This window comes from Daucus carota, chromosome 9, assembly GCF_001625215.2.
Source record: "Daucus carota subsp. sativus chromosome 9, DH1 v3.0, whole genome shotgun sequence".
NCBI lineage: Eukaryota > Viridiplantae > Streptophyta > Magnoliopsida > Apiales > Apiaceae > Daucus > Daucus carota.
The window spans coordinates 10,436,327-10,452,803 of NC_030389.2; the positions used below are offsets into that span (position 1 = coordinate 10,436,327).

Below are 16,477 nucleotides of genomic sequence, written 5' to 3' on the forward strand. Positions count from 1 at the left end.
ACTCTTCAGCAACTTGCACACCCATCTAACATTTTACTGAGATGCTGAAACACTTTTCTGACAGTTGTGATTCGACTGCCAAAAGAAGTATAGCCCAGAGGCAGTGTCATATAGACATCCTCATCAAGATCTCCATATAAAAAAGCATTTGTTACGTCCATGTTGACAAATACAATTTCTATATGCTCACGAATCTGTGAAGAACACAATGCAGAAAATGTTCATACTGTATATTGAAAACTTGCAGAAATGAAAGCTCATGGGTTTGTTATATACATCAGCCAAGTAACTAACTTTCAGTTACGCTTAATGATTATATAACCCCTAGCTAGAATAGTAATAGACTAATATATCCTTTAACATTAGGGCTCTACTACGAATGGTATTTTGGGTCATATTATTCAAAATTATAGTTTAGAACATTGTATAGCTAATTTATTAATGATGCTCTGATCGAACTTTTTAAACATAGGCATGATCAACGAAAACTTGGGAAAACTCAAGAAGAAAGAAAACCAGTCAAATGGCTCGACATCTATTTATATTTACACTGCTCTATTCTCAGATTACATTTTTACAAGAAGGAAGATGAGTGATAACTATGAGAAACAAAAAAAAAAAAAAAAAACATCACACAAACCAAGGCAGCTTCAACAAACATTTCCTCCTCGCTGTATGTAAATTTAAGGAGATCTTGTACTACAATAAGTTGATTTAATCACCACTTATCGGTAGATTACACTAGTTTATGCCAGGATCTCTTCATCTTCATCTTGAACATGTGCATCTGTCCCGAGTCTCGTTCAGAGTCTACATACAAAAGAAAAATACGATGTGGTGAGAAAAGAACTGAGCCTGTTTATTTGACTATATGAACTTATATGAGATGCTTTTAGATGTACCTTAACTTCTTTCTGGAGGTCTTTAATGTATTCAACTGCCAAGTCCAACATATCTGCTGTGTTTGCTTGCTGCCAATAACCAAGAATAATGTGAGTTCACTTTTCAAACAAGGAAAAACTTTCGCATCTTACACTCGATATGCTGATAAATAAGATTACCTTGTCCATATCTGGGAAAAGATCCTGCAGTTTTTTCATTCTCTCACTAATACGTGTTCGTCTCATCTGTAAATTATATAGAACACATTAACATCAAGTAAAGTTCTTTAATACAGATCACACTGTTTCTGAAGAACATAGTTAACCCTACGTGGTTAATAAGCTACTCAATTACACTATAAGATATTCATGTTACTTGAAAGGAGAAACAAAAGATTTGTTAAAGTTGCTTACCCTCTCTGCTATGCTTCGGGGATGAGTGGCGAAACCCCTTTTGGCCCGCGTCCTGCAAGGAACACCCGAGTCTTGCTGAAAATGTAAAAGATTCTCAATCTTTTCCATTTCAGAACTGGTGCTTGGCAAGCTGAATTGGTGAAGTAAGCCGGAACTGTAATGTTGCGAAGCCTCACTCTGATACAAACGTATTAAGTTGAGTAACACAATTAAAGTTTAATACTCCATAAGCCAACCTGAAAAAATGTTATCTTAAATACCTGATTGTTCAATCCATTAATGTTAGAAAGCATCTTGACTTTGCCATCTCTATTTCTTTTTAAACCAGTAGAGGCAGAATCACCTGACCAATCTCGATTCTGTCCACTACTCAACTGGCCATTCTGTTGGCAACTTGTAACAATTCTCTCATTATAATTCTCAGTGGTATGCGGCATGAACCTTGATTTAGAAGATGACCCGGATGAAAAGTTCACATGATTACTCAATCGACTGGCTGTCGTATTGACTTCTGTTCTTGTTCGTTTATTAGCATCATAATTTCCACCCAAGTTGCTCATAGCACCAAATTCTGTAATTTATATTGAATATTCTTAGCATTCAGTAAACATGACAAGAAGCATGGGATATCAGATACTTAATCACACAAGCTTGTGGCATACAAGAACTTAATAAACACGAACTTTCCGTAAGAAACTACAAAGCCGATGATCAAGTACTTAAGCCAGGCATGCTCTTAAAATTCTTAACATTTCTTATTTTGTTATTATTGCAAAAAATGAGCACACGCAATCTGCCAATGATAGCTAATAATCCTTCAACAGAGTCTTTTTCAGAGAACTCACCTCATTGTCACTGTCAGGGAGAGAGCACTAATACTAAATATTGACCGTCGCGTTTTATTTTATAAAACTCAAATAAACTTTATAGGTGAAGTGATAAAATTTTAAACCGGAAATGCGATTAAAGGATCAAGACTGTATTAAATAACCAACCACTCTTCATACACTGAAAGGACATTAATCAGGACAAAATCGATCCTATTTTGAGATCCACAATAGTGGAAAAGTCAGCATTTTTCCTTTTCTTTTTGGTGAAGTCAACTTTTTTCACTACCAAAAATATTCTAAAAATCAATAATTCATTCAACATTCCTATCACTAAACTACTTAAATAACCTTTATATCTCAAATTCCTACTACCATCCGTTTTCTCACCATCATATCCAATAAACAAAACACTAAAGAATTATAAAATTAAATAGCACAAACAACATAATTATAACAAAACATATAAACATCTTTTTTCCTTACCAATTTCAGCAACCAAATTTGACAAATACCCAGCTGGGGAACTACTCTGCTTAATCAAACCCGAGTTTTTCTTCACTTGATTCAACTCCTCCAATCCGCTAAATGCCTTATCCCCACTACTAACACCACTATCCTGACCCGAAATCACATACCCCATATCTGGAACATTAAAAAAATCAGACCCATCTAAATCCACCACTTCTTGTTTCAAATCACCCCCATATTTCAAATCATCAATTTTAACTTCATCAAGTAAAATATCGAAAATTGAACTCGGGGCAGACCTGTACCGGGACAAGCTAGACCCCTGATAACTACTCGTATTCTCGGGTTTGTGATTGAAATTGGAGGAAAAGAACAGATTGTTGAGCTCCTTTGGGATTGAATCTGACCCAGTAAGTGTATACATGGTGTATGATCTATATAGACACAAATAATTGCATGTATAGATAGAGAGAATTCAGAGAGAGTTTGGATAAGGAGGTTTTTGGTTTGCGGGAATCTGAAAATGGAAAGCACGGTGGAGTGTGGTTTTATAGTACTTTCTGTTTCTTAAATTACAAGTGAAAATAGCTGTGTTTGACTTTTTTGTCTATTTTATAGTTGCTAATATTCCAATATTAAATACAACTTATTATCATGATTTAGTCTATGAGAGTATTTTTTTGTGATCTCAAAATTTTCTTCGTTCTTTTTTTTTTTTTGTCTAATTTTGAGTGAGCAGGAAATAATGTTCTAAAAAATTTTAGTTTACTAAAAGATATGTAATCATTCTAACTAATGTTTATAAATATTTATCGATTTATTAATTATGTTTTGTTTTATTTAAAATCTCTAATTTATTAATAACTTTTTTATAAAATTCTAATAAATCTTGTATCAGTAGTTTAAAACTTTCTATTCTTCATTATTAAATATATAACCGTAATAAGCAAAAGCTGTTCATCCTTGGCACATGACTTCATTTTTTCTATTAAGAATGTTTTTATTTTCCTTTATTCGAAGGAGATTGATGATAATTTTTTTAAGGGTGTATGAATATAGATTATTTGTAAATGTGTTAAAATAACAGGGTCTTGGTTGTAAATCAGAAAACAAGATTAATTCAGGGTGCTGTTGATTAGATAGTATCAATGGAATTAAAAATTCAATATAATATAAAATCATAATAAAATTTGATATGTTAATTTATTATACAACATCTTATATAATAAAATATTATAGTAATTAATTGAGTTATAAAAATTGGATTGAGAAAATCAAATGTAGGAAATTAATCGACGGATCACGGAAGCAATAATTATTAGAACCGGGATGGCACTATTGTAATTTAGTTGGAGTAAAAATTTTGCATGTGAATAAGAATGTGAACATATAAGGTCAAATACAAGTCTAAAGTCGAAGGTGTCCCCGTCAATCAATGCAGAAACAATGTATAACGTGTTTTACTGTTTCTGTCTCGTTTATTGCGGCCAGCTTTATTTATATGTATTTACTTTTTAACTTATAGCCTTATAGGGCCCTTTTGTATACTCCCTCCGTCCCACCAGGATGTTTACGTTCACTGTTTGCACGCATTTTGAGGCTCTTATAAAGTATAGTTTAATAATGTTTTTTTAAATTTTTCTTTTTTTGAATAAAAGTTTAAACATCAAACTTTTTTTCAGGATTTTTAAAAAAAATAAATACATGGTATAAGTATACTTTATAGGAGCCTTAAAATGCGTGCCAAAAAGTAACGTAAAGAATCTGGTGGGACGGAGGGAATATTTGATAATTTTCCAAATAATTTTATTTTCAGGTAAAAACAACATAAATGACTTTTGATATTAAAATATACAGTGTTTTACAAATTATATTTAAGATGTACATAAAAAGTACTGTATAATAGTGAGTACTAAAAATATTTATTTACCTGAATTTTTAGAAGAGTGTCCGAAGGAAGACCAGAAGGGCAAGGGGAGAATAATTTCAACCAGAAACCTCTTAGAACATAACCAGTCGAACGTAGATTTCCTTAGTTCTGTTAACGAAAAAGTAGAAGTGGAGAACAAACACGTGTGCCTGGTAAAAATGGCCTGATCTCCCAAATAAATCATTTTCACTAATTTTGTCTAGTCATATACGAAGATTCGAAGAAACACTTTTGTGTGTGAATAGAGTATGTTAATGCACAGTAATGTCGCACAATCTAAGATAGTCGTATACTTATATTATTGTATTGTGTTGTAGTCTATTATATGTCTAAGAGCAAGATATATAAATCATGTGATATTCGAAAAATTTATGCTAAATAAATAAATCGTATACTCTTTATTAGTATTATTTAACTGCTAAACTCTCGACTAGAATTGTCATAGCTGTTAGTATCGAGTAAGGGTGCGTACATGTCCTTAAAACGGAAATGGTTGTAAAATCGATTTGAATTTGAAAAAAAAATTATGAAAACTTCTGGAAGAATGAATTTTTGTGAATAAATCTGCATTATTATCGACACTAGAGACACCACATAAACGAATTGTCCTTTTTGCAAGCTGTTGACGAGTGAAATAACAATTAATTTTATGTTTAATGCGCTCGTGAATACATTATTGTGAGCAAAAGGTCAATAGCATTTTTAATGTCGCGGTAAATATAAGTGGTTGGAGAATGAGTTACACTCATATCTTCAAGTAATCATCGTAGCCAAATTAGTTCTTGTGTGGTGTCTGCAAGAGCCCAATATTCTGACTCAGCACTAGATCGAGAAGCAAGAAATTGTTTTTATACTACGCCAGGAGAAGAGAGAATCTAAAAAAATAGAACAAGAGTTACTGTGAGATATATCAAACTCTTAAACTGTTGACTATACAATTTAGGATTGAAAAGTAATACACCATCTTCTGTGTAAAGTTTAACCTCGTAATCCAAAGAGGTAAGGGCATACTTCACTTGTGGAAGAGTGTAGCCAGTAGGGACAGATGAAATCTCAAGACCCAAGAAGTAGCTCAGTGAACCACGATCTTGCATTTCAAATTATTGGTTGGGAAATAGTTTAAGTTCAGAAATTCCTTTAGTGTCATTTTCAGTAATGATCAAGTCATCGATATATAGAAGAAGTATACAAATCCTCGTTCAGATTGTCGTATAATTAGAGCCTGATCATACGGACTTGAAAAAAAAAATCCTAATTGATGAACTATTGGTTGAATTTTTCAAACCAAGTTCGAGATGCTTGTTTAAGATTATAAAGAGCCTTGTTAAGTTTGAACACTTGATTAATTGATTTAGAGAGTGTGAGAAACCTGGAGGAGGTTTGAGGTAAACTTTCTCATGAAGGTTTCTATCGAGAAGGACATTCTTAATTTCTATTTACCACACATCCCAGTGTTTTGATGCTGGAACAACTAATAGACTTCGAACATATGTGAGATGAACAACTAGTGCAAAAATTTCCTCATAATTAGTGTCATACTCTTGAGTAAAACCTCTAACAATTAAACTATATTTATATCTTTCAAAAGAGCCGTTTGATTTTATTTTGACTTTATACACCATCGACGACTCGTTGTTGTCTTATCATCCTTTTCAATTCCACACTTATTAGGAAGTATTTTCTAAATTTTAGTAAAGATAATATTGAGAAATATTTATTAGAATGAGGTTTGTAAATGCAAGTAATGATAAATATAATTTTTAGTTTTAAATTTATTGGAAAAAAGTTTTAATTGGTAAGTAAATAAAAATTAGTCAACAAAAAAGTAATTTTTTTAGATTAGGTTGTTAATAATATTTAATATTTTATTTTCAGTTTCAGTTATGGAACATTTTTTTTAAGGTTGGAACCCGCATCGCTAACCTTTGGGTGCGCACTGAGTAAACCCACGAGTTCACGTAATAGTCTGCAAACTACGTGAACCAAGTAAAAGGCTCTGGTCCAGGAGACATAATCACAAACTATGTGAACCAGGTAAAGACTTCGGGAGTCGAACCTGTGACCAAGATGATACAAGTCCCGTCTTTTAACCGACTGAACCAACAACATTTTGAAGAGCTTAGTTTCAAATTCAATTTCATTTCTCAAGTTTCGTGTTATATTACATAAAAATAAAATCATCCACTAAAAATATATAAATACAATGAATTATATGATTTATTTATATAATGATAATTTATAGTATTCCAACTAATATATATACACATATATAGAATATAGATCGGGTCGCAATCAAGAGAGAGGAACCCTAAATTTTAGATAGATTTTTATGATCTAAATCTAAATACATGTTTTTTTCATGTTTTTTTTATCGTGATGTGATGTGTGCTCAAAAATAATTTTAAAATATAATACATTGATATTGACATTTTTTGCATATGAAGTTCTGCTGCAGAACACTAACTAATACTAGAATAAGGTAATAGTTCTCTGAATTTTCTCTCTAATTATTTTATCTTGAACATGACCTAAAAAATATAAAATATAATATCATATTATATTTATTTATTTCGATCAACCTCTGCAACCATGCCTCTCGTAGGCTTGCAGAAGACTAGTCGGGAGCAATGCGAGTAGGCGTTAGAATAATACTTTCACAACTCTCACTTCTTAATACTAATCTAAAATATATAAAAACTACTGGCAAAAAAAATATATAAAAACTATTTTCTGCTGCGCATCGCGCATGTACTTTTAGTTTCATTTTATTTTGGCTGAAGTTGTTTAAAGAAAATAGTCAAATCAAGAACGTTTCTTCCTAATCAGTCAAAGTCATTGAACACACACCATATTAAGCTAATCATCAAGTTCATGTCTCTACACAAAAAAGGTTACTCTCAATTCAAACGGGTCATTGAATATGCCAACTTTTGATAAAGACGGGCTTAAACAAAGTTTCTTTTTTTAATGTTAATTACAGTTCATTAGACTAGCTTAAGCATGCTGTAAACGAGTCTATAAACTAAGTGATTATAATAGTTGACTTTATATAATGTCAACTCTTACTGTTAAGCTTATCTGCCAAGAGTAATAGTGGTTTGACCCCTAAGCTTTACATAACCGGAATTAATTGTAACATGTACGCGTCAACTTACAAACTTCAGTAGATAAATGCAGTATTGGCTTTGACTTTAGTTTTACACAATAAAAGGTCAACAGAGATAAAAGGTCGAGAATTACACGCACGACGCATGAAAAGTTAAGCATCATAATTTATTTTCTTTATATACTACTCGTACTATGTAATGTCTTGAATTGTTATCAACAGATTAGTGAAGATTAATGTAATAAATTTAGCCAAAAATAATCAATATTATAAGAATACGAGATTTTGTGATTATTAAATCCGTAAATATATGAATGAATGACTGACATGATTAGAAAAATGTTACTCCTCCGTCCCAACAGAAAGACTGTGAACGCATTCTGAGACCCTTATAAAATATATTTTAATAACATTTTTAAAATTTTTTAATAAAAGTTTAAACGACAATTTTTTCAGGATTTTAAAAAATATATATATTAGGGAATTATATTAAATAGGAGTCTCAAAATGCGTGCTAAAAAGTAGCGTAAAGAATCTGGCAGGACGGAGGGAGTACGTGAAGTTAGTAAAACGATTTGTGTGTTGTGTGTATGCATACATGTTGATTATCAAATTATATAAGTTTAACTTATTTTGATTGGTGTGGATTTTATATAAGCAGGAGTCTATCATTATTAAAAAATATGAATTAATTAAAATAAAATAAAATTTTAAAATTTAATACTTAGCATGTGAAAGTTGACGCTATCTGAATTAAGACCGTGTTGACAAAACTAGGAACACGTTACCTACGGGATGCTAAGCTCGAGAGAAAGTGAAGGTGAAGGAGCAAGGCTAAACTAAAGTACCAAGGGGCAACCGAAGGAGTGAGGCCACCACCAGTGAAGTTGCTGTCAGTCATCAACTTTTCAAAACCTTATACCAGCTCATGCAACCCCAATTAATTATTTGCAATCATTGACTATTCTTTTGGTGAAAGAACAACTTACGAGATTTTCTTTAAAAAAACAGCTTGCAAGACCGATAAATTTATTTATCCCAATAATACTTACAAGAATTCGAATATTGTACCTATTTACTGATATAATGATATACATTTATTTACATCTATCAAGCATAATTAAATTGAATAAGTCCTAATATTCAGATTGTCATGGGTGATTTCATTGTTTTCACAAAATAATCATAGACAAATAATATTTAGCAAAAAAAAAAAAATCATAGACAAATAATTTAGTCATCGTCATTCACCCATGCTTATTATTCCCCACAATAAAATATCAAAATTACCGAGTTGGTTACTCTCTCTCCGTCCCATTTTATATGACCTTATCATTTTTTGCACGTTTTTTTAGGTAGATAAAAGAGGGACTTGTACATAATATTTTTTCATGATTTCTTTTTTGTATAAAAAAATAAACTTTAAACTTCTATACAAAATAAAAATTATGGAAAAATATTATATAAAGATATATCTATTGAACATATTGAATACGTTTAAAAAATAAACCGGTCATATAAATCGAGACGGAGGTAGTATTATCGAGGCATACTGGTCATACACTCGTACATAGAAGTAGGGCTGAGCATTCGGTCGGTTCGGTTCAAAACCGAACCGAACCGAAATAACCGAAAACCGAATTACTGTTTTTTCAAAACCGAACCGAACCGAACCACTATATTAAACCGAACCGAACCAACCGAATTATTTCGGTTTGGTTTCGGTTTCGGTTCAAAAAAACCGAATTTTTTAAAAAATTTTAAAAACCTGTATTACAAATAAAAGTAAATAAGCTTCCAAGTTTCCAATCCAGATTCTCAGTACTCATCCTGGGACTTATCTGCATCTCAGCAACATAACCCACCAGCGGCCAGAATCCACTTCTAGAGCTCCAGACCAGTAGCCAATCTAATTCAAAATTGTTGTCCAAACAAATCGAAGAGAAGCCAAACCTGGAGAATAATTGTTGTCTTGCAGCTGATGTTCGTGTGATTCGTGTGAAGAGGTGAACTGTGAAGAGTTGCAGGCTTGCGGCTAAAACTAGGTTAGGCGTCGTTAATTCTTTATGTGCTGAGTACTGGATACTGCCCACTGGGCCTGTATGTAAATGTAACATGTATATAAAATATATATTTTTTTTAATGTAATATAAATTTTTGTTTTTTCGGTTTAAAACCGAACTAGCATATGAAAAACCGAACCGAACCGATATATTATTCGGTCCGAACCGAAAAACCGAACTAACCGGAATTTTGGAAAAAACCAAACCGAACCGAACCGAAATTGTACAGTTCGGTTCGGTTTTTCGGTTTCGGTTCGGTTTTGCTCACCCCTACATAGAAGCTACTCCTCGTCTTGGACTTTGACTCTTTTCCTCGGGCTCTTGGCCCTGTTAGTCACAATCACAATGACTAACAAAATGATCCTTAAAATTACGAATCATAATAAAGGCTTGTGTGTCAGATTTGCGTTTAGAGGAAAACGTGACTTCCATTGGTGTTAAGGCATTTTGGTCCTACTTTTTAATTCAAAACGCAACTTGAAATGAAGTTACAAAATGAAAACGTGACTTCGTGTCACGTTGAGGGTGTGTTTTACCTCCTAAACGCAATTTAAAATCGCGTTTTGAATATTATTTTTGTTAAATGATTTAATTTCAAGATAAATAAATAATTTTAAAACCTAAATATGAACCATAAAATATTAAAAACTATTAATCTATATTTTTAAGATTAATTTTTTTAATTTGGTTCCTCGGCTTTAGGGGTGAGGCCCTAAAGCCTCGTATTAATTAGAGTTTAGACTCGAGGGTTTAGGGCCTTAGAGCATCTCCAAGAGCCTCCTTGTTGGCTCCTAAATATAATATAAAAAATGTGGCTCTTAGCAATTTAGAACAAAGTTAAGAGTGTAAACTCCAACAATACTCTCTAAATCTCTTCTCTATTTCATATTTTATTCATATATTGGGCTCCACTACAACAAAAGAGAGTGAAAGATGGAGGTGGATTGGAGGGAAAGATTTTTTTATTGTAAAAAAATAAGTTAGGAGCCATGTGGTGGCTCTTAACTTTGAGGAGAGAGGAGAGATAAACAAGAGTCTCTTAAAATTTAAGAGCCACTTAAGAGTCTCTTGGAGCACTATTTTTCCTCTCCCTCCTCAAATCTCAAGTTAAGAGCCTAAATGAAGAGTCTCTTGGAGATGCTCTTAGGATCTAAAGGCCCTAAACCATCAATCCTAAACCCTAACCGTCAGTCGATATAATTTCAAGTATAAATAATTCTAAAACCCAAATGTGAACCTTAAAATGTTAACAATGGTTAATTTACATTCAAATATTAACTTTATTACCCAAATATAAACATAATTGCATGTCACGTTTTTCTTGTATTAAAAAATAATAAAACCAGGAGAACATAGGTGCGTGACGTTTTACAGTGACTAAGCAAACACAAGTTTAAGTAGAGTTTTGGAGTGACAGCCGGGGCTTTTTTTTTTTTTAAATAGTGATAACTGGGTCATTATGTGTCAAAAACATGACACTCAATGCCTTTTCTCTTTTCCTCACTTGCTTGGAAAATCCATCTCCTCTGCTCTTGACTGTTTAGAATAGCAAGATGTTTTATTATAATATAAAAAATATATTTAATGAAGTGGCAAACGATTTTCTCTAGATGCAATCTTATAATATTATAAATATATTTAATGAATAACAAACTGAAAAACAAAAATTGTATAATATATTGTAGAGAGTTCTGGATTGTATTTTAGAACAAGCAAATTTTCTTATGCCTTTTATTTTGTTGTCAAACAACACCATATATAGGCATACAAAATATATCATCTACCCCTAAAAGAAACGGTTGATGGAGGAATTTGGTAAATCAACAAAATCAAGGTTCTTTGCCAGAGTAAGGTGTTTCGCGGTGATTATATAACGGTAATTCGCCACAGGATAATGGTTAGTGTTTAAGGGTAGCTGAGATCAAAGAGATATGTGTTTCTCTCGTGTTCTGAACTCTCGATATCTCCCTTCAATGTGCATACGTGCCTATTTATAGGGCAAGCCAGACGTAGTTTTATAGAATCAAGACACCTAATTCGATTAGAAGTAGGTCTCTTGGAGATAAGACCACCCCTAAATCGGTGACTTATCCATTGGTCTTCTAAGGTCTCCAGGAGTCTCCCAAAGCTATGTTGATATGCTCGGAAGGAGAGTCCTACTCCGCTAAGGACTAGCCTTGAGACCAATTACCTGATTCTCAATCCAAGTACATCACGGATATGGTATAATCCCTAAGATCATCTCCAAGAGCCTCTTAGTTGGCTCTTAAATATAATATAAACAATGTGGCTCTTAGCAATTTAGTACAAAGTTAAGAGCGTAAACTCCAACAATACTCTCTATAACTCTTCTCTATTTCATATTTTATTCATATTGGGCTCCACTATAAAACGAAAAGAGAGGGAAAGGTGGAGGTGAATTGGAGTGAAGGAATTTTTTATTGTGCAAAATTAAGTTAAGAGCCATCACATGTGATGGCTATTAACTTTGTGGAGAGAGGAGAGAGAAACAAGATGCTATTAGTGATTTAAGGAGCCACTAAGAGTCTCTTGGAGCAACTTATTTCCTCATCCTCCTCAAATCTCAAGTTAAGAGTCTAAATGAAGAGTCTCTTGGAGATACTCTAACTATGGGAGATAACACTAACCCCTACTTTTTGTATCATGGAAAGAGTCGTCCGGTAGAGCCGTTACCATCATTGGGGTGTAAGGACGAGCCCATACCCCTTGATGAGGATATTCATCAGAGTACAGGGTAAGGTCCCCTTCTAAACAATCAGGACATACGATCATCTCAATCCCCTGATGAGGGCAACTCACTAGAATACAGGATCCACGTGACCATTCTTCATACCACCCCGAAAGGCCTTCAATAAGAATCAGGATCACCTTAATCCCCACACGAGGACAACTTGGTAGAATACAGGATTGAGGGTTATAGAGCACGCCGGATGGGCTCCGGGATGCCTAAATATTCATATCCCTTGGAGGGGTGATTATTATAACAGCACATTATATAAATATAAGCTCTTTCCAGGACAAAACCCCTAAGGGCATGCCTTTTATCTCGGACAAGGTATTATCCTATTATTCAGCCGTCAACCAAGCAACATAATTCCCAAAGAGGGCCGCGCCTTTTTCTCCTGAATACTAGGAGCGCGCCTTATCTTCAAACAGGGCTCCCAAATTTCAATACCAACCATGACACCATGCGCAACAAAAGGGCGTACATACCTTTATTCGTGAGCGTCCAAGAAGTCTATCAAAATCTGGTGATCGCAAGTACTCCCAAATTTTCCAGATATTGTAGACGTCTGGGAAATCTTCATACCATTTACTTACATAACTTGATACATCTTCAACCGACGCGTCCTTTCTTAAAGGCGCTCCCCAATCCAAATACAAGTTGCTTGTTTATTATCTGAATCAATTCAAGAATTGGAACGGTCTTGTCAACTTAAATGTTTTATTTCGAAAATGCAGACAATTGTCATCAATACATATTTGTCAATAAATATCCCCTTCGTCCTTCCCCTTTTTCTTTTCACCTTTTCATACCCACACTCTCTCACTTCCACGGCAGTTGAAACTCTTTCCGGCCATTAATAGCGTCCCCAGGCATCTTTTTGCAAGATCGAACCCGCGAAATTTCCCCCCTCATCACAAGGGACGGTATCATGTTTACATCGTTAAATTTTGCTTGGCCTATTAAAAGATCTGCCCACATAACCTCTCAATTGCTTTTTACATTCCTCATGTTCTTGATAAACATGTGTGTGTGTGTGTGTATATATATATATTTGTATATATCATCCCGTACTTTCTTTGATACATAAAGTGTAATCAAAATCACAACAAATCTATTTATGCATTCCTTAACTTAAAAATCATACTTCAACTAGACGGGCGCGCCCTTGGTCATGGGATGCGTCCTTTGATCATCTATATGTCTAATGACATTCAGACGTGCCTCTTAATTATATATCATAAAACTGTGATCAAAATGAATATTGTACGTATAGAAACTGTAGGGAGCACCTTCACTAAGTTAGCACCCCGGCCCAAACTACGCTTCTCTCCTATCACATTTCACACAAGGGACGGTATCATGTTTACATCGTTAAATTTTGCTTGGCCTATTAAAAGATCTGCCCATGTAACCTCTCAATTGCTTTTTACATTCCTCATGTTCTTGATAAACATGTGTATATATATATATATGTATGTATATATTTGTATATATCATCCCGTACTTTCTTTGATACATAAAGTGTAATCAAAATCACAAAAAATCTATTTATGCATTCCTTAACTTAAAAATCATACTTCAACTAGACGGGCGCGCCCTTGGTCATCTGATGCGTCCCTTGATCATCTATATGTCTAATGACATTCAGACGTGCCTTTTAATTATATATCATAAAACTGTGATCAACATGAATATTGTACGTATAGAAACTGTAGGGAGCACCTTCACTAAGTTAGCACCCCGGCCCAAACTACGCTTCTCTCCTATCACATTTCATGTTTAAGTGTATTGGGCGCACGTACTTAATATATACTTTTGTCACTTGTAGCTGGTGAACGAAGACACGTCTCCTCCTTCCAACCCATTCAGGGGTCGTTTGGTTGGGTGGTATGGGGAATCAGGTATGGGTATGAAAGCAGCCAAACCCATACCTAGTGTTTGGTTAGATTTTTTTTATCTTCATACCCATACCCCAAACCCCCATATTATGATTTTTTAAAACCCAAGTGGAGGGGTGGGTATGAGATGCTCGTATGGGTATCAGTATTAATATTCTTTTCTTATATTTAGAAAAAATATTAATAATAATAAATAAAATATTTATATATACAAATAAATGTTATTATTGATAATAAAAATATTTATAACTTTTTATTAAATAAAATAATTTAATTTAATCAATAACATGATTATATTTTTAATTAAATTGATTTATTTGAACAATCAACCAAACACAAGATATCAGGAATGATACGTCAACCCCGTACTACTCCAAACCGATTCTTAATTTCAACCCGATACCGCTCCACGAACCAAACGACCCCTCAAGGATCTTCTTGAGAGATATGGGATTTCTACCACGCCTCCAAGCTATTTTCATCCTTCCCCCTAAGTCCCCCACTGACCATTCATGAAGATTTAAAGGAGAGGATTTTAGACAGTATTACCAAATGTAACATCTGCTCTGCCATAAAGATAGAATCTTCACACTCTCCTTTTTAAACAGCTAATTCACCTAACCCTCAAGAAAAGGGCGCGAGCTCCCAGACTATCCATACCCGCCCGAGGACTGTGATTCCTTGTTTGAAAACTGGTTAGATGTTCCTGAGGATACGCCCTCTTCATCATGGAAGGGTAAGGCAAAAAGTTCATGAGATTAATTCCTCCCCATCGACTCCCCACTCCTCAGTGCTGAGGATTCTGATTATGTAGCCTTAGACGAAGAAGGGGAAGACACATCCCTAAATAAGGACCATGGTCATTGAATCTACTGTTGGAGGAAAATTTCCCTCCTTTTTATTGCGTGACCCGCCATGTTAATTAGACTAGTTAAATTTGACCGGTTCATAATTTATGGGCGCAATCAAAACTAATCCATCAATTTTAACGTTGACTTGATGCCATACGAATTTGACCTTAAATTTGACTATTATCGGTCAAAAATAAGGTGGTGAAAAATAATCAGTGAAAAATAACTGATTTTTCTTGTAGTGTTATATATCTAGTTAGTTGTTTAATTAATTATAAATGTGAAAAAGTTGTGGGAGATATACAAAAACTTTTATCGTTAAGATTGCGTCGGACAAAGTAGAGTGTTAGAGTGATGAAGCCAATCCAGTATTGTTAGATTTAGGGAATTTGTGTTTTACCTCCATGAAGGATAATCCTTCATATTAATTTGTTGTTTTGTGTTTATTATTATGTTTTAATAACATAAATCTATACAATCTTAATTGAATTCTCATAATACTACTACGAATTACATAAAAATAAATCTTCTTTTGTGAACCCAAGTATATCGGCCGGGTACATGGATAATTTTAATAATCAAAATATCCAAACCAATTAAAATTAAAAAAAAAATCAAAATATTGATCAGAGGGATGACACTCCAAATCTGATACTGTTTGGGAATGCATAGAACAAGTGGATGATCATGTGATGGTCAGTGCATGATCATGTGATGGTCTTTACAAATGAAATTAGCTAGTACGAGACTCTTGTAAACGACAAGTCTTACACTAATATAAAAGTTATTAATACCCTTGATGTAACAAGTTGTGGTTATATGCAACGCTACAAGAGGCAGTAAGGCTAAAAGTAAGATTTTCAATGAGAGATTACGTTGACGCTCTAGCAAGTGGAAACACATATTTTCACCAAAGAGCCACAAGACTTTGCATTCAACAAACTCCCGCCAATTCAAGTTGTAGTCTCAAGATTAATGTAGACATGACTTGGGCAAGAGTATAAAGTAGTTGTTGGATATTGGTACAATATGTACGGTTTATTCTCAGTGAAGACAAAGGGGATGATGATGAGGATTGGTTATTGTCGCATGTTGATCTCAAGATATAACGATCTGTAAATTTGTAAATATTTAATAAATAAATTTATTATCTGTTTATTATGTGCTCAGTATTATCTGGTTGTGCTGTGATTATATTCTCGAGAGTCGGTGTATTTCATTTCTATTTGATTGTCGAGCTGTGTTATTGATTTCTATCTGTTATGGATTTTATAGAGATTGAATTTT

The 16,477-nt window shown here is 33.7% G+C and overlaps 1 protein-coding gene across 1 annotated transcript; it reads right to left on the reverse strand.

The window, feature by feature from the left end:
• Nucleotides 1–505: 505 nt before the first annotated feature.
• LOC108200569 (transcription factor bHLH129) lies at nt 506–3,132 on the reverse strand. The gene is made up of 6 exons (XM_017368771.2): nt 2,609–3,132; nt 1,556–1,866; nt 1,296–1,472; nt 1,062–1,127; nt 903–971; nt 506–810 (listed from the first exon to the last, which is right to left on the reverse strand). Exons 1-6 carry the CDS (start codon nt 3,015–3,017, stop codon nt 769–771), a joined length of 1,074 nt encoding a protein of 357 aa, XP_017224260.1. The 5' UTR covers nt 3,018–3,132; the 3' UTR covers nt 506–768.
• Between the last annotated feature and the right edge of the window lie 13,345 nt (nt 3,133–16,477).